The following is a 15550-nucleotide window of genomic DNA, read 5'->3' on the forward strand; positions in this document are numbered from 1 at the left end:
AATAAAATATTTCGTAAAATATTTAGTTTTCGATAATTTTACCGTAATACTTCTATGTACAGAATAATAAGACAAATTAATTAGTGCCAAAAAAAAACAAATAATTGTTTAAAAAAATACATTGTAAATAATTTTCTTAAAAACAATTTTTTTTTTATACTAATTGATTTGTCTCGTTATTCTATACATAAAAATATTACGGTAAAATTATCGAAAACTAAATATTTTACGAGATATTTTATTTTTTATATCAAAATATGTCAGATTAAAATATAAAATAACTCAAAAAGTACTTAATGAAAAAATAATTTATTACAGTGTTTTGGAAAGCTCTCGATGTCAGCTACACGAATACTAAATAAAAAAATGGGGGTTTCCAATTAAGATTTTAAAGTTGACCTTCACATGACCTTCAAATAATTTTCCAAGGTCAAACCAATGGTACCATCTTATGGCCTCCTCGAAACCAAACAATTTTTGTCTGAAACATTTTTCTCTTCCAGGCTTGGTTTTTGAGATATTTGCCTGAGGAGATTAAAATGGGACACCCTGTATATATATATATATATATATATATATATATATATTTTTTTTTTATTATATAAAAATAAAAAGATGAAAGATGAAAAAAAGAACGAGAAAAATTATGTATTTATATTAAGAAAAAAAAAGATTGTAATAAGTGACGTATAAAATCGAAAAATTTGTGTTAAATTTAACAGATGTCACATGTCCCAAACGGTCCGCATAAATTTTTGTGTTAATTTAACATAACGTGGATATGTTAAATGGTGACACTAATACTATATTAATATTTCAATCCGAAATAAATACAAGCCTCAAAGTAATTTGAAATAAATTTTGTGTAAAATAAACATATTTTTAATGATAAAATTAACTTGGCAAATGTCTATGGTCACTCTCACTCCTATTGAAGGATAAAATCAATTTTTTTTTTTTTCCTGTAAATTTTTATTAGTGACAGATAAATCCTGTCACTAATAATACGGGACTGTGCAAAATTAAAGATAGATACACATTGTGTTATTTTTACACGTTTTTTTTTTTTCAGTTATTTTAATAATTTAATATTTGAGTTCAATTAACACAAGAACAATATGTTAAACTAACACACGAATGCGTCAAATATTTAATACAAAAATTTTAACCGGCATATTTTTTAACAAGAAATCTCGCAACCGCGTATCAAGTAACTTTGTTGAGTCATCGAAAGCAGGAATAAATAATTAAAAGCGATATTCGGCAATCAGCGAAGGATCGCGAGGTATCCTAAATACACAAGCGTATTGTTCCTTATTAGGTACCGCGTGTCCTCCATTTATGGGTACCTGCCGTTCTTCCCTTCTCAGCGCGCGGCGCCATTCACGGATGATTTACTTCTTTGCCCACGTCTCTGGAATTTAATAGCTTTGCCCGCCGATGCTAATTGACCATCGCTGATCGTCACAAAGTTATGGATATCACATCTGATTTTATTCGATTAACATTTTTTTTTTTTTTTTTTTTTGTTCTTTTTATCGTGACAAAATTAGCATTTATATTTAGATATAGCAAAATTATTATCTCTCTTTCTCTATTTGTTTTGTATTTAATATTTATTATAATAAAAATGTGATTCTTTTTAAATTTGAAAAATATTTTTAAAAAACAATAATATTTCTCGGATACAGATTGTGAGTAAAATTTATCCCTTCGAATTATAATTCTTCATTAATTCTTTATATGTAAATGTATATTTGGAAATGGATACGAGATTGTGTTGTGGCTCTAACAGGAATTTTAATTGTTTGTTCGAAAGATCCACACGTACCTGGTGAGCGGTCGGCCCGGTGCTGTGAACCACAGTACGACTCTGCAGGAATTCACCCAGGCAAGATACGTGCGACTACGTTTTCAGGGTCTTCGACGCAGCGGCGAAGCTTTCGCCGACAAAAGACGTGCCTTTTACTCGATAAAGGAAATTAACATTGGAGGACAATGTCTGTGCTCAGGACACGCGTCTCGTTGTCTGTACAGCGTTCATCACGGGGTAAGTGCGAACGAATATGATTTCAACGTAAAATATACAGTACAGTAATAACTGTCGTAGGTTGTCTACTCTCCGGGAAAATCTAAAAAAAAAAAAAAAAACCTGGAATTCTCAGGGATTTCGTTTTTGCTTTGAAAAATCAGAGAATTCTCACGAAATTTTATTCGAATCCAGGGAATTTTTTTCAAAATTTTCTCTGGTTATGATATATTATAAATATATATCTTTCTCTCTTTGATTATATGTTTATTGTCGTAGAAAAAAATACGGAGTACACATTTTTTATTGTAATTCTTAATCAATTAATGATAGAAAATGAAAATATTATGCAAATGAAAAATGCTTATTTTACAAAAGTCATTCAGTTCTTTTCAAGACATTTTTTAATTTAATATTAAAAATTTAAGTAGTTCATTTTTCCTTTGTATGAGTGAAAAGCATTGGAAAACGTACACACAGAAAAAAAAAAAAACAGTTTAAAAAGTTCCATCTAAAAATTCTTCTCTAATTTTACCTGGTATTTTGACCAAATTACCTGAAAAATTAAGGAAAATTCTCAAAAATGAGGGAGTTCTTTTTACAAACTTCAGATAACTCGAAGATTATTTCTCGCGAAAGATTTGGGAAAAATTAAAAATTTTTCCGCCTTCGTGGTTGGTCGCGCTCTCGGAAGCGAACATCTAAGAAGATTTGGCTGCTCAGCAAATAAATCCATCGAAAGTGCCATAAACTTGTCAGGCCTTTGTCCGCCGACACCGCTCTAATGGCGGGATCCCTTCTTCTCGAATCGTTACCCGCAAAGTTATAGACATGCCGCCAGGAATTAAGGTCCCTTTACGATCGGGGTGAATTGGTTTCTTTCAGAGGCGCCATTAGTTTTTTTCTTTTTTCTTTTTTTTTTTTCGTCACTATCAATGTTGCGGTTTCTGGGATACGCATTTGAAGTGCCTTGCGGGATTCTCGGGGAATAGAACGATGAATCATGATTAGAACCGTGAGAATTCTTCATTCGCGTAACAAAGGATGACCCGAATCGTGCGTTCGTCACCTGATCGTTACGGACGCTACAGCTATTATTTATGCCCATTCGTGCCGCCTATTACTATGAGAAACAACTTTATATTTTTAATAACGAATTTTGCAAAAATCTTTCCAATCAAGAATTTCATCTATAATTACTTAATAATTATTTGTTATTACGTAAAAATTTATTCGAGTATACAGGGTGGCCTCGAACGTTCCAGCCAAACTTTGAGATCTTATAGGAAATTTAATTCTGAATAAAAAATTTCCTATAAACATGGGTCGAGAAATGCTTCCTTGAAGAAGTTATCGTTCAAAAACCTCTGATGCATAGGAAGAGCAATAGGTGAAAAGAAAATGAAATAAAAAAGAAGATGAAACTTGATAAATTTCTTGAAAAAACGATAAAAATAAAAATCTTTTTCTTTTATAAAAATAAAATAAATTTTTTTCAACTAAAATAACACGTGATAGTAGAGAATTGATAAAGACGTGAACAAACTAACTGTTCTGAGTAATGACCGATCTAGTCGCTTTACGGATTTCCTTCTGATTCAACTTTAATCGATCTAACAATAAGTAACAAAAGCACTTTTTTTACGTTTGAAACTGGTCATATGAAAATCTATGGAACGTACAATAATCATTTTGATCTCATTTGAAAGATAATTTAATTTTCTACAACTTTTGTTTCGGTACTTTTTGTCGAAAAGACGCACATTTTCCATGATATTTGAAAAAGAAATGTGTAAGATCTCAAAGTCTGGCTGGAACATTCGGGACCATCCCGTATACTGACGATCTTATGTAAAATTTTTTTAAAAATATTCATCTCTTTATATATTAGTGATATTTTATAGAAATCTAATTTCTATCGTCGTAAATAACGTAATCTAGTTAAACGTAATAATTTGTATGAATTAAAAATATGCTGTTAAGTTTCCAAATTTATCAATATGTAATTTATTATTGCAAAAATACAATAATATCGCTGCTTTGTGTACCATAAAAGATTTTGAAATAAATTTTTTTTTTTAATAAAAACTATTTAAAATTTTTAATGACCAAGAGGAGAAGGTTCTATGAACGTGATGTGAATATCGAGCATGTTTAGTGTTAAACGCACGATGCGAAATGCAGGTCAATAACGTAGGAGCGCGCGGACTAAATTTACGGCATTCGCGAGACGGAATGAAACTGTAAACGCTATGTTTTATCCCGAGAGATGATTCACGTTTAATTACGGACACGGCTGGCTGCAGTTTCTCAGATAGTGCACGGCGCAATACACGAGCGAGAAGAAGACAATAGTCAACGCGAGTGATTAATTACTCCCGTCAGCAGCATATTTCTTCGCGAAGCTAGGCTCCTTCTTCTTCTCTATTTTCTTCTCACAGCTGCAGAAACACGAATCCTTGCTTGTTACAATCCGAGAATGGACATTCGCCGAGTCGTGCTCTATACAACCGGCTTTAACAGACAATAATAGTTCACCGTGTCCCCTAACAATTACCGACGTTGTCGCTTGAAATTGCGAAATCCTTCGTCGAGCGGCATTCAACGCGATTACGATCGTCTTATTCTGTAGACTGTAGACAAAGCGCAAAAAAAAAAAAAAAAAAAATAATAATAATAATAATAAACTCCGTACAAAGCTCTTGAAATGGTCATTTTCTTATATTGCATTTAAAATTGATGTATTGTCAAAATTATTAGTCTGCATTTTACTTAAGCATGTTTTGGCTGTACAATATTAGCAAAAAAACTGTCGAAATTAAAAAAGAAACATATTACGTTTATATTGTTTGAAAAATCAAATAAATAAATCTGGATTATAAAAAGAATTAAAGTATCACAAAATAATATATGGTTTTTAACGTCCTCGTAAAAGAAAATAGTTACAATTAAAATTTTTTCTAATTTATAACAAAAACGTGATCGTGAATACCTTCTAAAATCAACTGCAAGAAACAAAAAAAAAACGAGTAATTTGCAGAAAGTGAGAGAAAGAGAGAGATAATATTTTTCTATAATTTTTAATAAATTTTGTACAAATATTTATTAGAATTTTCTTAATATATGTGAAAATTTTTATTTCGTTGGCAATGTTTTTTCCTTGTCAAATTTGTCAGTAAATGTTACAATACGCAATTTTCCATAATAATCAATATTAACTTTAAACTTAAGTAATTTGCAATCGTTAAGAGAATTTTGCCCAGGTTTTGCGCAGACACTTCAGAAGAAATAGTAGAATAGTCTATGAAATTTTCATGCTTTTGTCAATATTTTGGCATACGACACATATATTCTTAAATTATACGAATTAGATAATATTTTAATATTTAAAAAAAATTTATTTATTAATAAACTTACTTGTTATAATATATAATTTTAGAGTTTTGACATATGACACATACATCCCTATAAACTTTACGCGAATTGGATAATATCTTAATATTAAAAAGAAATTCTTTATTAATAAGTTACTTATTAATAAATAAAGTTACTTATTATAATATTAATATAATTTTAGAGTGCACATTAATATTTAATTTGAAAAAATTAATTTTTTTTATAATTATAGAACTTTGTCTTCGTGTCAATTAAAAACAAGATTTTAATAAATACATGAAAATCTCATAAACAGGGTGTATCTGAAATGATGTACTAAACTTTAGGAGCATATTCTAGAGGAGGCAAAATAAGACTTTTTTTCCTATGAACATGGATCCGCAAATGAACCCTCCCCCGAGCTAGAGACCCCTAAAGTTTGGGGAAAAAATTAAAAATTGGCTGTATTTCAGGGAAAAAAAAATGGTAGAAGGTTGAAATTTGGTATAGTCCAGTTAACTATGAAGTAAAGTAAGCTACTAAAATGAAAAAATAAAAACGTACGTTATGAAAACATTAATTTGCCAAGCTCGGAGGGGGATTCATTTGCGGTTCATAAGAAAAAAAAGTCCTAAAGTTTATCATTTCAGATACACCCTGTATAGAGGATCTTTTTATTCGTAAGAAATTTTATCTATCGCTTTTGTAAAATGACAGAGGAACGCGTGATGCATCGAATTCTGCAGCTTGCCTCTTGTATCGTTGTGCCAATGTGCCTTGACATTCCATGAATCGGGCAGGCATTTCGCGAAACCGTAGGCGTGTAAATACGATAGAATAGCTATCGTGTCATTCATGATGCAGCCCGTATCATTATAGCATCGCACTATAGGATGGGCATTGACCTCCGCGTAGTATTTTGCTCGTGGAATTTTCACGACGTTCGTTCATCCGATACGGAGTCACGGGTACAAGTTCATTCAGCTCGTTGTTATGAATCGAAGCGGGGAAATTATTGCGGGAAGTGCAATGGCAGATACAGTGAGGCGCAAAAAAAAAAAAAAAAAAAAGGAAACGCGAGAGTCTACGGGATGTTGACGGTTTTTTGTCTATCTATGAATGCGTATGAGAACATTGCGGAGCATTGTGCCTTTATCAATTCCGTATAAATGTTACGGTCACTTTAACATTGACGTCTCTCTGATTGCCTCATCATCCCGAATGCGTCCCGGACAGTTACGTTTAATTAATTAATCTTTTTGCGAATCTTGTTTAAATCTTCTCAAGAACGGAAAATAAATTATGAAGCCTCTCATTAATTTTCTTTATTTAAAAGATCCTTTAAATTAAATGTTGAGAAACTAGATAGAAGAGACTGAGAGAAATTAAACTCTCAGTTTTATATCTCTATGTTAAAGAAATATTAATTTTCTTCTCATTATGTAAATAACATTTTAATACTTTTTCTTTGTAGAAGATTTAAACGCTTTACATTATCTTGCGGTTCATTTATGCGACATAAATCTCCTCTAGCTTCATTAAAGCTTTTGTCTCGAAACATTGATCTTCCCGCAAAAAACACATTATCTCAGCCATTTATGCGGTCATTTGTATTGCCGCTATTATCTATATCTCTGTTCAACTAATGATTTTTATTTTTTAAACGTATCCCACTGCATACGAGTTAAAAGAGCAACATCCGCACGAGACTTAATCGAGACATGTTGGTGCAATTTTCGGATTATGTTTTATTAATATTTAAACAATCGATTGTCGTGAGCGTAGTACTTTTTCCAATCGCTTTATCCAAATTATCCATTCGAAAGCTATTCGGTCTCCGTCTTTTAATAAGAGAGAGATCAGTCGAAGAAATTTATCGTTGAGATTAAGGTCGAGTCATTCGATCGGGGCACCCGATATAAAATCGGAAGGGCTTTCATTTTTCGATCGGCTCGATTCGAGAATAACGATCCCCCGGAACGTCACAGTTCCCGATGAAATATAATTCGGGTTTGGTTAAACGACGCCGCGGCAAAAGAGCAGAAACCGGGACTTGTGATCGCCGATCGCGAAACTGGGTGGCCATTATCGCCGGCAGTAAATAATATCGAGCACGTGTTAACGGAAAGAGGAAGCGGGGAACGGGAGGAATATCGCGATTGATCGAAGTAATTTGTTCGCTTCTCACATCAATGATAAGACCGCACACGTAGCGTTAACCCATACAGCACTAAAGCTTGCAACAACATTGCTGTAACATTGTAATATTGCATATTGCAGTTTAATGTTGCAGAAATATTGCAAAGACATTATTTTACAATATAATTTTAGCAATGTTACAGCAACATTCCGAAAATATTACAAAAAAAGTATTCAATAATTGCTAGTTCATTCGTTTACCACTATGCGGCGCATGTTGCGCTATCTATTCCGCATTTAATTTTTAGCCATGATGATTATATAAAGTTTACAAAGAGCGGCTAGTAAAATTAAAAAGATATAATAACTATTTTTGTTAATTTAAGTCGTATGATATGACCCCAATACAGGGGCTCAGATATTGAACTAAGAATTCTTTTAATAGTTTCCATTCTTATATAAAATCAAAAATTTGATAATAATTTTCTAATATGCAAAAGATACTTCAGATTTTAATAAATAAATTTTGAGATTATATAAAGACAAGAGAGATGTGAAAAAACTCGTATGCGTAAATTCACCACAATCTTTTTGCATCCGGATATCTGAATATTTCGGATACAAAGAAATTGTGAATTTACACAATTGCAAATTGAGGTTTTTCTTATTTCTCTTACATTAGATATTCTCTGTCATTGAAGGAAGTCGAATGTGTACTGAAAAATTTACATTTTATAATTTCGTTATTATTATAATACAGAAAATCTATATACACGCTAGATCCTGACTCTTATAGGCCTAATTTCTTATTATTTTTTTCATATGTTAAGGATATTATGTCGATAAATATACATAAAGCATTATTGCATATATATTATATTGTTATGTTGCTGCAATATTATATTGCAATATTTCTGTAGGCGGACATTTTACTGTTGCTGCAATATCATAACAACGTTGCAGCAACATTTCGCAATATTTCTGCAATATTGCAATCTTGCAGAAAAATGTTGCTGCAATGTTATTGCAATCTTGCGGTGCTATATGGGAACTTTTTTTTCGCACGCCATGAAATACGGTGACATGGGGGCACACTAATCTCGCAATTTATTTTCGGCGCTAATTTTTCGCGCGATTTCTTTGGCCCAATTCAATGTACGTCCCCGATAATTGCCGGGTCAATCGGGATAACTTCGATAGATAGAGAGAGAGAGAGAGAGAGCGCATTTATTTAATAATATTAATAGCTGACATTTACGATTTTGTATGAATTATTAATTTTATTGCTCGAAGGCTACATGGTGTTACATTTAATTACTATTCTCTGGGAAAAGCTAGAAAACCTGGAATTCTCAAGGATTTTGTTCTTATCTTGACAAATCAGGGAATTCTCGTGGAATTTTATTCGAATTCAGGGAATTCTTTCAAAAATTCTTTTTTTGATCATTTTGTTCTTATATTGCAAGCATCGGCAATCTGATTGGCCAATGATTGTGAATTATATGTTTCAAATATATTATAAATATTTGTCGAAGAGAGATCGAAGAAGAAAATTCACAAACCACTCGAATATTTCAACTATTTGTAATATTCGTATTTTATCTTTGGCCGCAAACGTTATTCTCGCCATGTTATGACGATTGCTGGATTCCTTGAGACGATAAAGAGAGACATACTCGTAAACCGAATGTGTAAAGTCCAGCGCAATGAAAACCTTGCTTTATGTCCGGCGATATAGTTATCCGCGATTACACGCATATCACTTACGCACACTCGGATAAGTGTAACCGCGACTATGAAGTTCTGTCTTTATGACTTCGTAATAATCGGATAGCTTGTAATATTATTGAATGCATCGATTCATACTATTATATAATCAAAAATTCAATCATTCCCAATCTTGAGCTATTTTGTTGTTACATATCGTAAAATATATCAAGTGGCAAAAAAACGAAGAAAAAAAAAAGCTGGTTATAAAAATTACTAATTTATTTTTTACTCACAATCTGATATTAATAATAAAATGATCAGATTATACAAACGATGAAAATGTATTAATTTATTCATAATGATCAGTGATTAAAGATCACGCGTTGTCAAAATGTGACGAATCGGAGAAATAGAACGGATAAAAGATAAATCCTGAATCACTCCGTGATAAGTAAGGACGTTTACGAGTGTTTCTTTGGAGATAAACGGAAATAATGGAAAAATTGTGCAGCGAACGACTGGTAAATGCCCTCTTACATTGTTCTATCAAGAGCAATAGATCGCGCGCATTCGCGATACGACTTGGCGAGAATGTACATAATCTAAGACGCATGGACATTTCGCGGCATCTGATAAGCATTATGCATTTCTCGTTATCTTTCAGCATCAGGAATGCCAATGCGAGCGCCACACGTGCGGCGAAAGATGCGAGAATTGCTGCCCCATGTACAATCAGATTCCTTGGAGGCCCGGCACAGCTGGCAAGGGCTTTCACTGCGAGATGTGCAATTGCAACGGCCACGCAACGTCCTGCATATACGACCAGGAAGTGGCCGACAGGAGAATGTCCATGGATATTCGTGGGAAATACCGAGGCGGTGGCGTATGCGTCAATTGCACGGTGAGATGATAAAAAAAATAACACAAAACACAATTTATTGTACGTACCATTCTGGAAACGAATGGTTTTCTATTTACAAGAATAATTAATTAAATACGGAAAGAGAAAGAGAGCTATTTTTTTTTTTTTTTTTTCGTTCTCTCTTTCAATTTGATTATTCTTGCACATTTTTAAACGCTCGAAGTCAAATATTTTCTTGAAAGAGAATCTATCTTGAAAAATGTGTTAGAGGACTATTCGTGCAAAAAAATAATATATTAAGATAAAATACTTATTTTTCATGTTTAGTAAAAAATTGTGTTTATAATTAAATTTATAAATATTACAATATTTCTATAATTATTAACGTTTGATAATGAATGTGTCAAATTTTTTTTTTTTAAAATAACGGGATTTTTTAAGGATATTAAGAATATATTTTTTTACAATACAATATTATTTGCATTGAGAAGATAATTATTTGCAAAACTTGAATTACAGGATCATACAGCTGGTATTAATTGCGAGAACTGTGAGATCGGTTATTACAGGCCAAACGGCGTTGCGCCTGATGCAACAGAACCATGCTTGCCCTGCGACTGCAACATACATGGTAGTACAGGCTACTGCACTCCTGACGATTCCTACACGCGTATGGGAAAGGTAATTTCTATATCAATCCTTCATAAAAAAATCTCAGCAAAAAAATATCTACTTAAAATAAAGTTGAAAGAAGACTAAATTTTTATGTTAAAAATTTTAAACTTGTTCAAATTATAAAATTACGTTTTTGAATGTGAACTTTGGTGTCCAATCTCTTTAATAAATAAAAAAAGCTTTTTTGGAGTAATAAACTTTTTTTTTTTTTTTATCACACGTGACATAAAATTACCGTAAGTACTTTTGTTGAGAACTCATTTGAATTTCGCGGGCTAGAGCCAGAACAGGTTGGCAACGCGTCAATTGTAATAGTCCGCGAAATTCAAATTTGTGTCTTTACATATAGAGCCTTATTAATCTCTCTCTTTTTTTTTTACTTTTGCTGAATTTGAAAAAAAAAAATTAGCCGCGTGATAATCCTGTGCATGATTTATGTGGATGATTTTTCCTGATTGGCCGCATGGCCAATTTTCACGATTGATTTTAATCGATGTGAACATATCAGCTTTCGTTTAAACAGGTAGCAGGTGCCTGCGAGTGCAAGCCGGGATATTCGGGATACAAGTGCGATCAGTGCGCGGCTGGTTATCGACAATTTCCCGATTGCATGCCGTGTCCCTGCGATTCCCGAGGGATTCTGCCATCTCACGATTGCGAGGGCGATTGTTTGTGCAAGGCGAATGTCGCCGGGGACTTTTGCGATCGGTGCAAATCGGAGTATTTTGCACTCACCAAGGATAACCTCGATGGCTGCTTGCCCTGCTATTGCTTCGACGCAACAAATCGCTGCACCATCGCAACGTTATCGTACAACATGGTATCGAATTGTTCATAATTTCAAAAATATTAATTTTTCGAGACTTTTTTTCCTTCATTTCGTGATTACTATCTGCCCTTCAAGTCCTGAACCCTTTTTTTTTAACACCATATATATGAATGATTTTTTATTATGGATATGATGATATCGCAAAAATCTGTGACTCTGTGACAGCAAAATAAAATAACGTGAATTACTATGATATAATAAATGCGAAAATTAAATTTACATTTTTCGTAGATCTCTACATTAGAAAACTGGTTGGTGACCGACATGAACGCGTCTCGGCCAGTCGTCCCCACCTTGGACACGGACAACGGATGGTTAACCGTGGCGGCGTTCGAGGTCGAATATGACAGCCCTTTCTGGCTGGCGCCATTGATCTACACGGGAAATCGCGTATCTTCGTACGGCAGCAATCTCACGTACTCGGTTACGTGGGTTGTCATGCGAGGCGACACCAGCGGCAAACCCACCACGGAGCCCAGCGTTATCCTAGTTGTAAGTATCCGGCTCTCGCATATTTGCACACATTATATTCCTAAAGTTTTAGAGGAGTATTGATGTATAACAACAGATGATTTTTTTTCTTTAGGGTAACAATGGGATGCGCATAGCGTACGGCGAAGAACAATACACTAATCAAGAAGCTGAAATCGTGGTGCCTCTACGAGAACACGGCTGGTATCATGTGCGAAGCGAAGTGCAGGATATTTCGACGAAACCGAGGTTAAGGAGAACCGAGTTTCGCGGTGATCCTGTGACGAGGACGCAGATGATGCGTGTCCTCGTTGATCTGAAGTACCTGATGATAAGAGCGCGGTATCATTCAGAGCAGATCGAGGGAAGGTATGTGAATTGGCAAATTTTTATCAACTTGTATACTTGAATTTATATTAATTATTGCTGTTAATACTTCTTTTTTAGTCTCCAATCTGCCATATTGGCAGTGGGCGAATTATCGCCGGATGGCGAAACCGACAATTTAGTTGAAATGTGCGAGTGTCCCGAGGGATACACGGGAATGTCATGCGAGAGATGCGCTTGGGGATATGTGAGTGAGCCGATCAACGGTTCCGATCATCAGGATCATCACGTATGCGTGAAATGCGACTGCAACGGCCACGCGGGCTCTTGCGATCTCATGATGGGTGAATGTGGAGTAAGTTTTGATGAATTTATTTTAATATACATAAAATTAAAATACAAAATACATTATAAGAAATAAATATAAAAGAATATTTTTTTATTACTTTATTATCCATAACTAAAATAAATAACGAAATCAATGCAAAAAATATAAATTATTTTCTAGATTTAAATATTTAATTAATTAAAAAAATATTAATTGAATTTACATTAAGTCTAGTGTTAAACAAACTTTTTCTTAATGAAAATATATGTATAATAACCGTATAGATGATACATAAGAAAAGTTCACCAGTGTGCAACTGACTTTAACATAGATATGAACCCTGAAAGATCTGAACGTTTCGCTGTTATATTCTATTCTTCAATCGGCATGGTAGATTACTTTAGGTATGCGTCTTATAGATCATAAGATCCATCGATCACGCGAACTAATTTATCGATTCAACATTCAATCCTTAATTTACTCGTAAAATATTCGCATTATACATATAACGATAATAATAGTCACTTTTCTTTTAGAAAGATTCTCTAATTTTAGAGATTTGATAATAAAAACTTAAAGCTGGCTTTTTTCATTTTCTCTCCTTTGCTTGTTTAAATATAATTATTTAATTTATATTTATTGCAATTTTGTTTCAAATTGCTTTTACTAAATTTATTATATATATACATATATGTATATATATATATATATTTTTTAAAGTTTAAAAGAATTAAATCTTTTTGATATAAATTTAATTTGTTACTCTTATAAGTTACTGTTTTGTTAATTTATATCTTTTGCATAACTTTTTTGTGAAGATTTGCGAACATCATACAATGGGTCCAAAATGCGATCGTTGCGCTGTAGGATATTACGGTATCGCAACGAGAGGCACCAGCGAAGACTGTAAGAAATGCGCTTGTCCACTTTCCATCGAATCCAACAATTTCAGTCCGAGTTGTCAGCTTGATGAACCGACTGATATTGACAGTGGATACGTATGCACGCAATGTCCCGAAGGCTATACTGGAGATCATTGCGAAAGGTAAAGAATAATTCTTTTTCTTATGTCGAATAACGATTTCTTATAAAGTTCCGAAATATAGTATTTTAAATTAGCTTCAATCAGATTATTTAAAGAAAATTTATCATTTACGATCTCTTTATTTAAGGACTTGTATGAGGTGTTAAAACTTATATTACAGAAAAAATGTATGTAAAGAACTATATACTTTACATTACATTACTTTACATTTATTGTATTGTACTTTTTTTATAACGAGTATAATAATTATTCTATCTTTTTTTTTTTCGAAATAACGTATAATAAATTTATGATTAAAATGCTATAATTCGATAATTCAATTTCAATAATTTCGATCTCGGTTAAAAGTTGTGATGTAGGATTCTACGGCAATCCTATGACGCCCGGTGGTACCTGCCAGCGATGTCCTTGCAAGGGTGGTGCCTGCGATCAGGAAACGGGTCGTTGCTTAGAGTGCCGCGGCAATACTGAAGGCTGGAAATGTGACAGATGCAAGGAGGCGCATTTCGGGAATCCTTTGGATCAGAATTGCATGCGTGAGCATAAACAGTTTTACATCTTTTATATCTTACAGCAATGCAAAGCAATTAAATGTTACAGTGTATAAAATCTTTTATGAAAATTTATACATAATCAAGAGTTTCTTATCAACTCTCTGCTGAAAATGACGGTTAGATATTTGCCAAATTACAAAGCAAATTGATGTACTGATTAAAATATGCTAATGAAACATATTATAAACGTATAATTTTGTTTGTCCTTTAGCATGCAATTGCTCTCCCTTCGGTAGCAATTCGGTCCAATGCGAGCAGACGACCGGTCAGTGTCCCTGCCGGCTTTTGTTCACCGGTCGTGACTGTTTCTCCTGCATCGAAGGCTATGGGAACGTGACTGCAGGTTGCCGGGAATGCGATTGCGACGTGGGTGCCACGAGCGACGGACTCTGCGATCCCGTAAGCGGCATGTGCAGATGCTCGCCTGGCATCGTCGGCTTCCGGTGTGATCGCTGTGACGTGGACCACTACGACCTATCAGCGGACGGTTGCAAAGGTAAGTGCCGCCATTGCATGCTTTTTATTCGTTTCATTCTGACTTTTATTAAAATAAATCTAAAAAAATCACGCGAAAGCTTGATGAGAGAACCAGTAATCTTCCGCATATTTTTTGATAAATAATGATCGACAAGCCAAGCAGCATATAACGATCATTAACAAGTTTAATTACTTTCAAGAGAAAATTGCATCGTTACGCGGCTTATGCGCTCGCTAGTTGTGATAGCTGCAAAGTTTTGCGTAAGTTACGAAGTACCTCGTTCTCAGGGCTGTATTTAGCACAAAATCACAGTACGAACTGTGCATAAATTAAATAATCCCACTTTCTCTTGTCTCATAAAATAAATTTAAGAAAGTACGCTTAAAATAAACGAAGATTTAATTATACTTTCTTACAATTATGGTAATGGATTGTGAAAGAATTATAATTGTGTGATATATATATATATATATATATATATATATATATATATATATATATATATAATCGATTTTTCATAAATGATTTGAAATGACGGTGAGAATCGAAAAACTTATGCTACGTACCCAGACAGCACAAGGATGTCCTTAGGACGTCCAAAGGGCATCCAGGACATATATGTAGGATATCCTCAGGATATCCCATTGTAATCCTCAGATTTCCTCTGGATGTCCTGAGGAAGAGTAAATGATAGCCGTATATTAACCTCTGGAGAATCCAGGGAGATC

The 15550-nt window shown here is 33.6% G+C and overlaps 1 protein-coding gene across 1 annotated transcript in view; it reads left to right on the plus strand.

The window, feature by feature from the left end:
* Wb (wing blister) overlaps window positions 1-15550 on the plus strand; it is a 227041-nt gene that overhangs the window by 74022 nt on the left and 137469 nt on the right. Inside the window, exons 4-13 of the mRNA XM_070296247.1 lie at window positions 1820-2050; window positions 9918-10154; window positions 10635-10796; window positions 11314-11610; window positions 11851-12111; window positions 12206-12459; window positions 12538-12772; window positions 13564-13790; window positions 14139-14326; window positions 14556-14840. Coding sequence (XP_070152348.1) covers window positions 1820-2050; window positions 9918-10154; window positions 10635-10796; window positions 11314-11610; window positions 11851-12111; window positions 12206-12459; window positions 12538-12772; window positions 13564-13790; window positions 14139-14326; window positions 14556-14840 — 2377 coding nt within the window. The remainder of the gene's footprint in view (window positions 1-1819; window positions 2051-9917; window positions 10155-10634; window positions 10797-11313; window positions 11611-11850; window positions 12112-12205; window positions 12460-12537; window positions 12773-13563; window positions 13791-14138; window positions 14327-14555; window positions 14841-15550) is intronic.

This window comes from Polyergus mexicanus, unplaced genomic scaffold, assembly GCF_030449975.1.
Source record: "Polyergus mexicanus isolate NDT 795.1 unplaced genomic scaffold, iyPolMexi1.0 SCAF_1, whole genome shotgun sequence".
NCBI classification, from domain to species: Eukaryota; Metazoa; Arthropoda; class Insecta; order Hymenoptera; family Formicidae; genus Polyergus; species Polyergus mexicanus.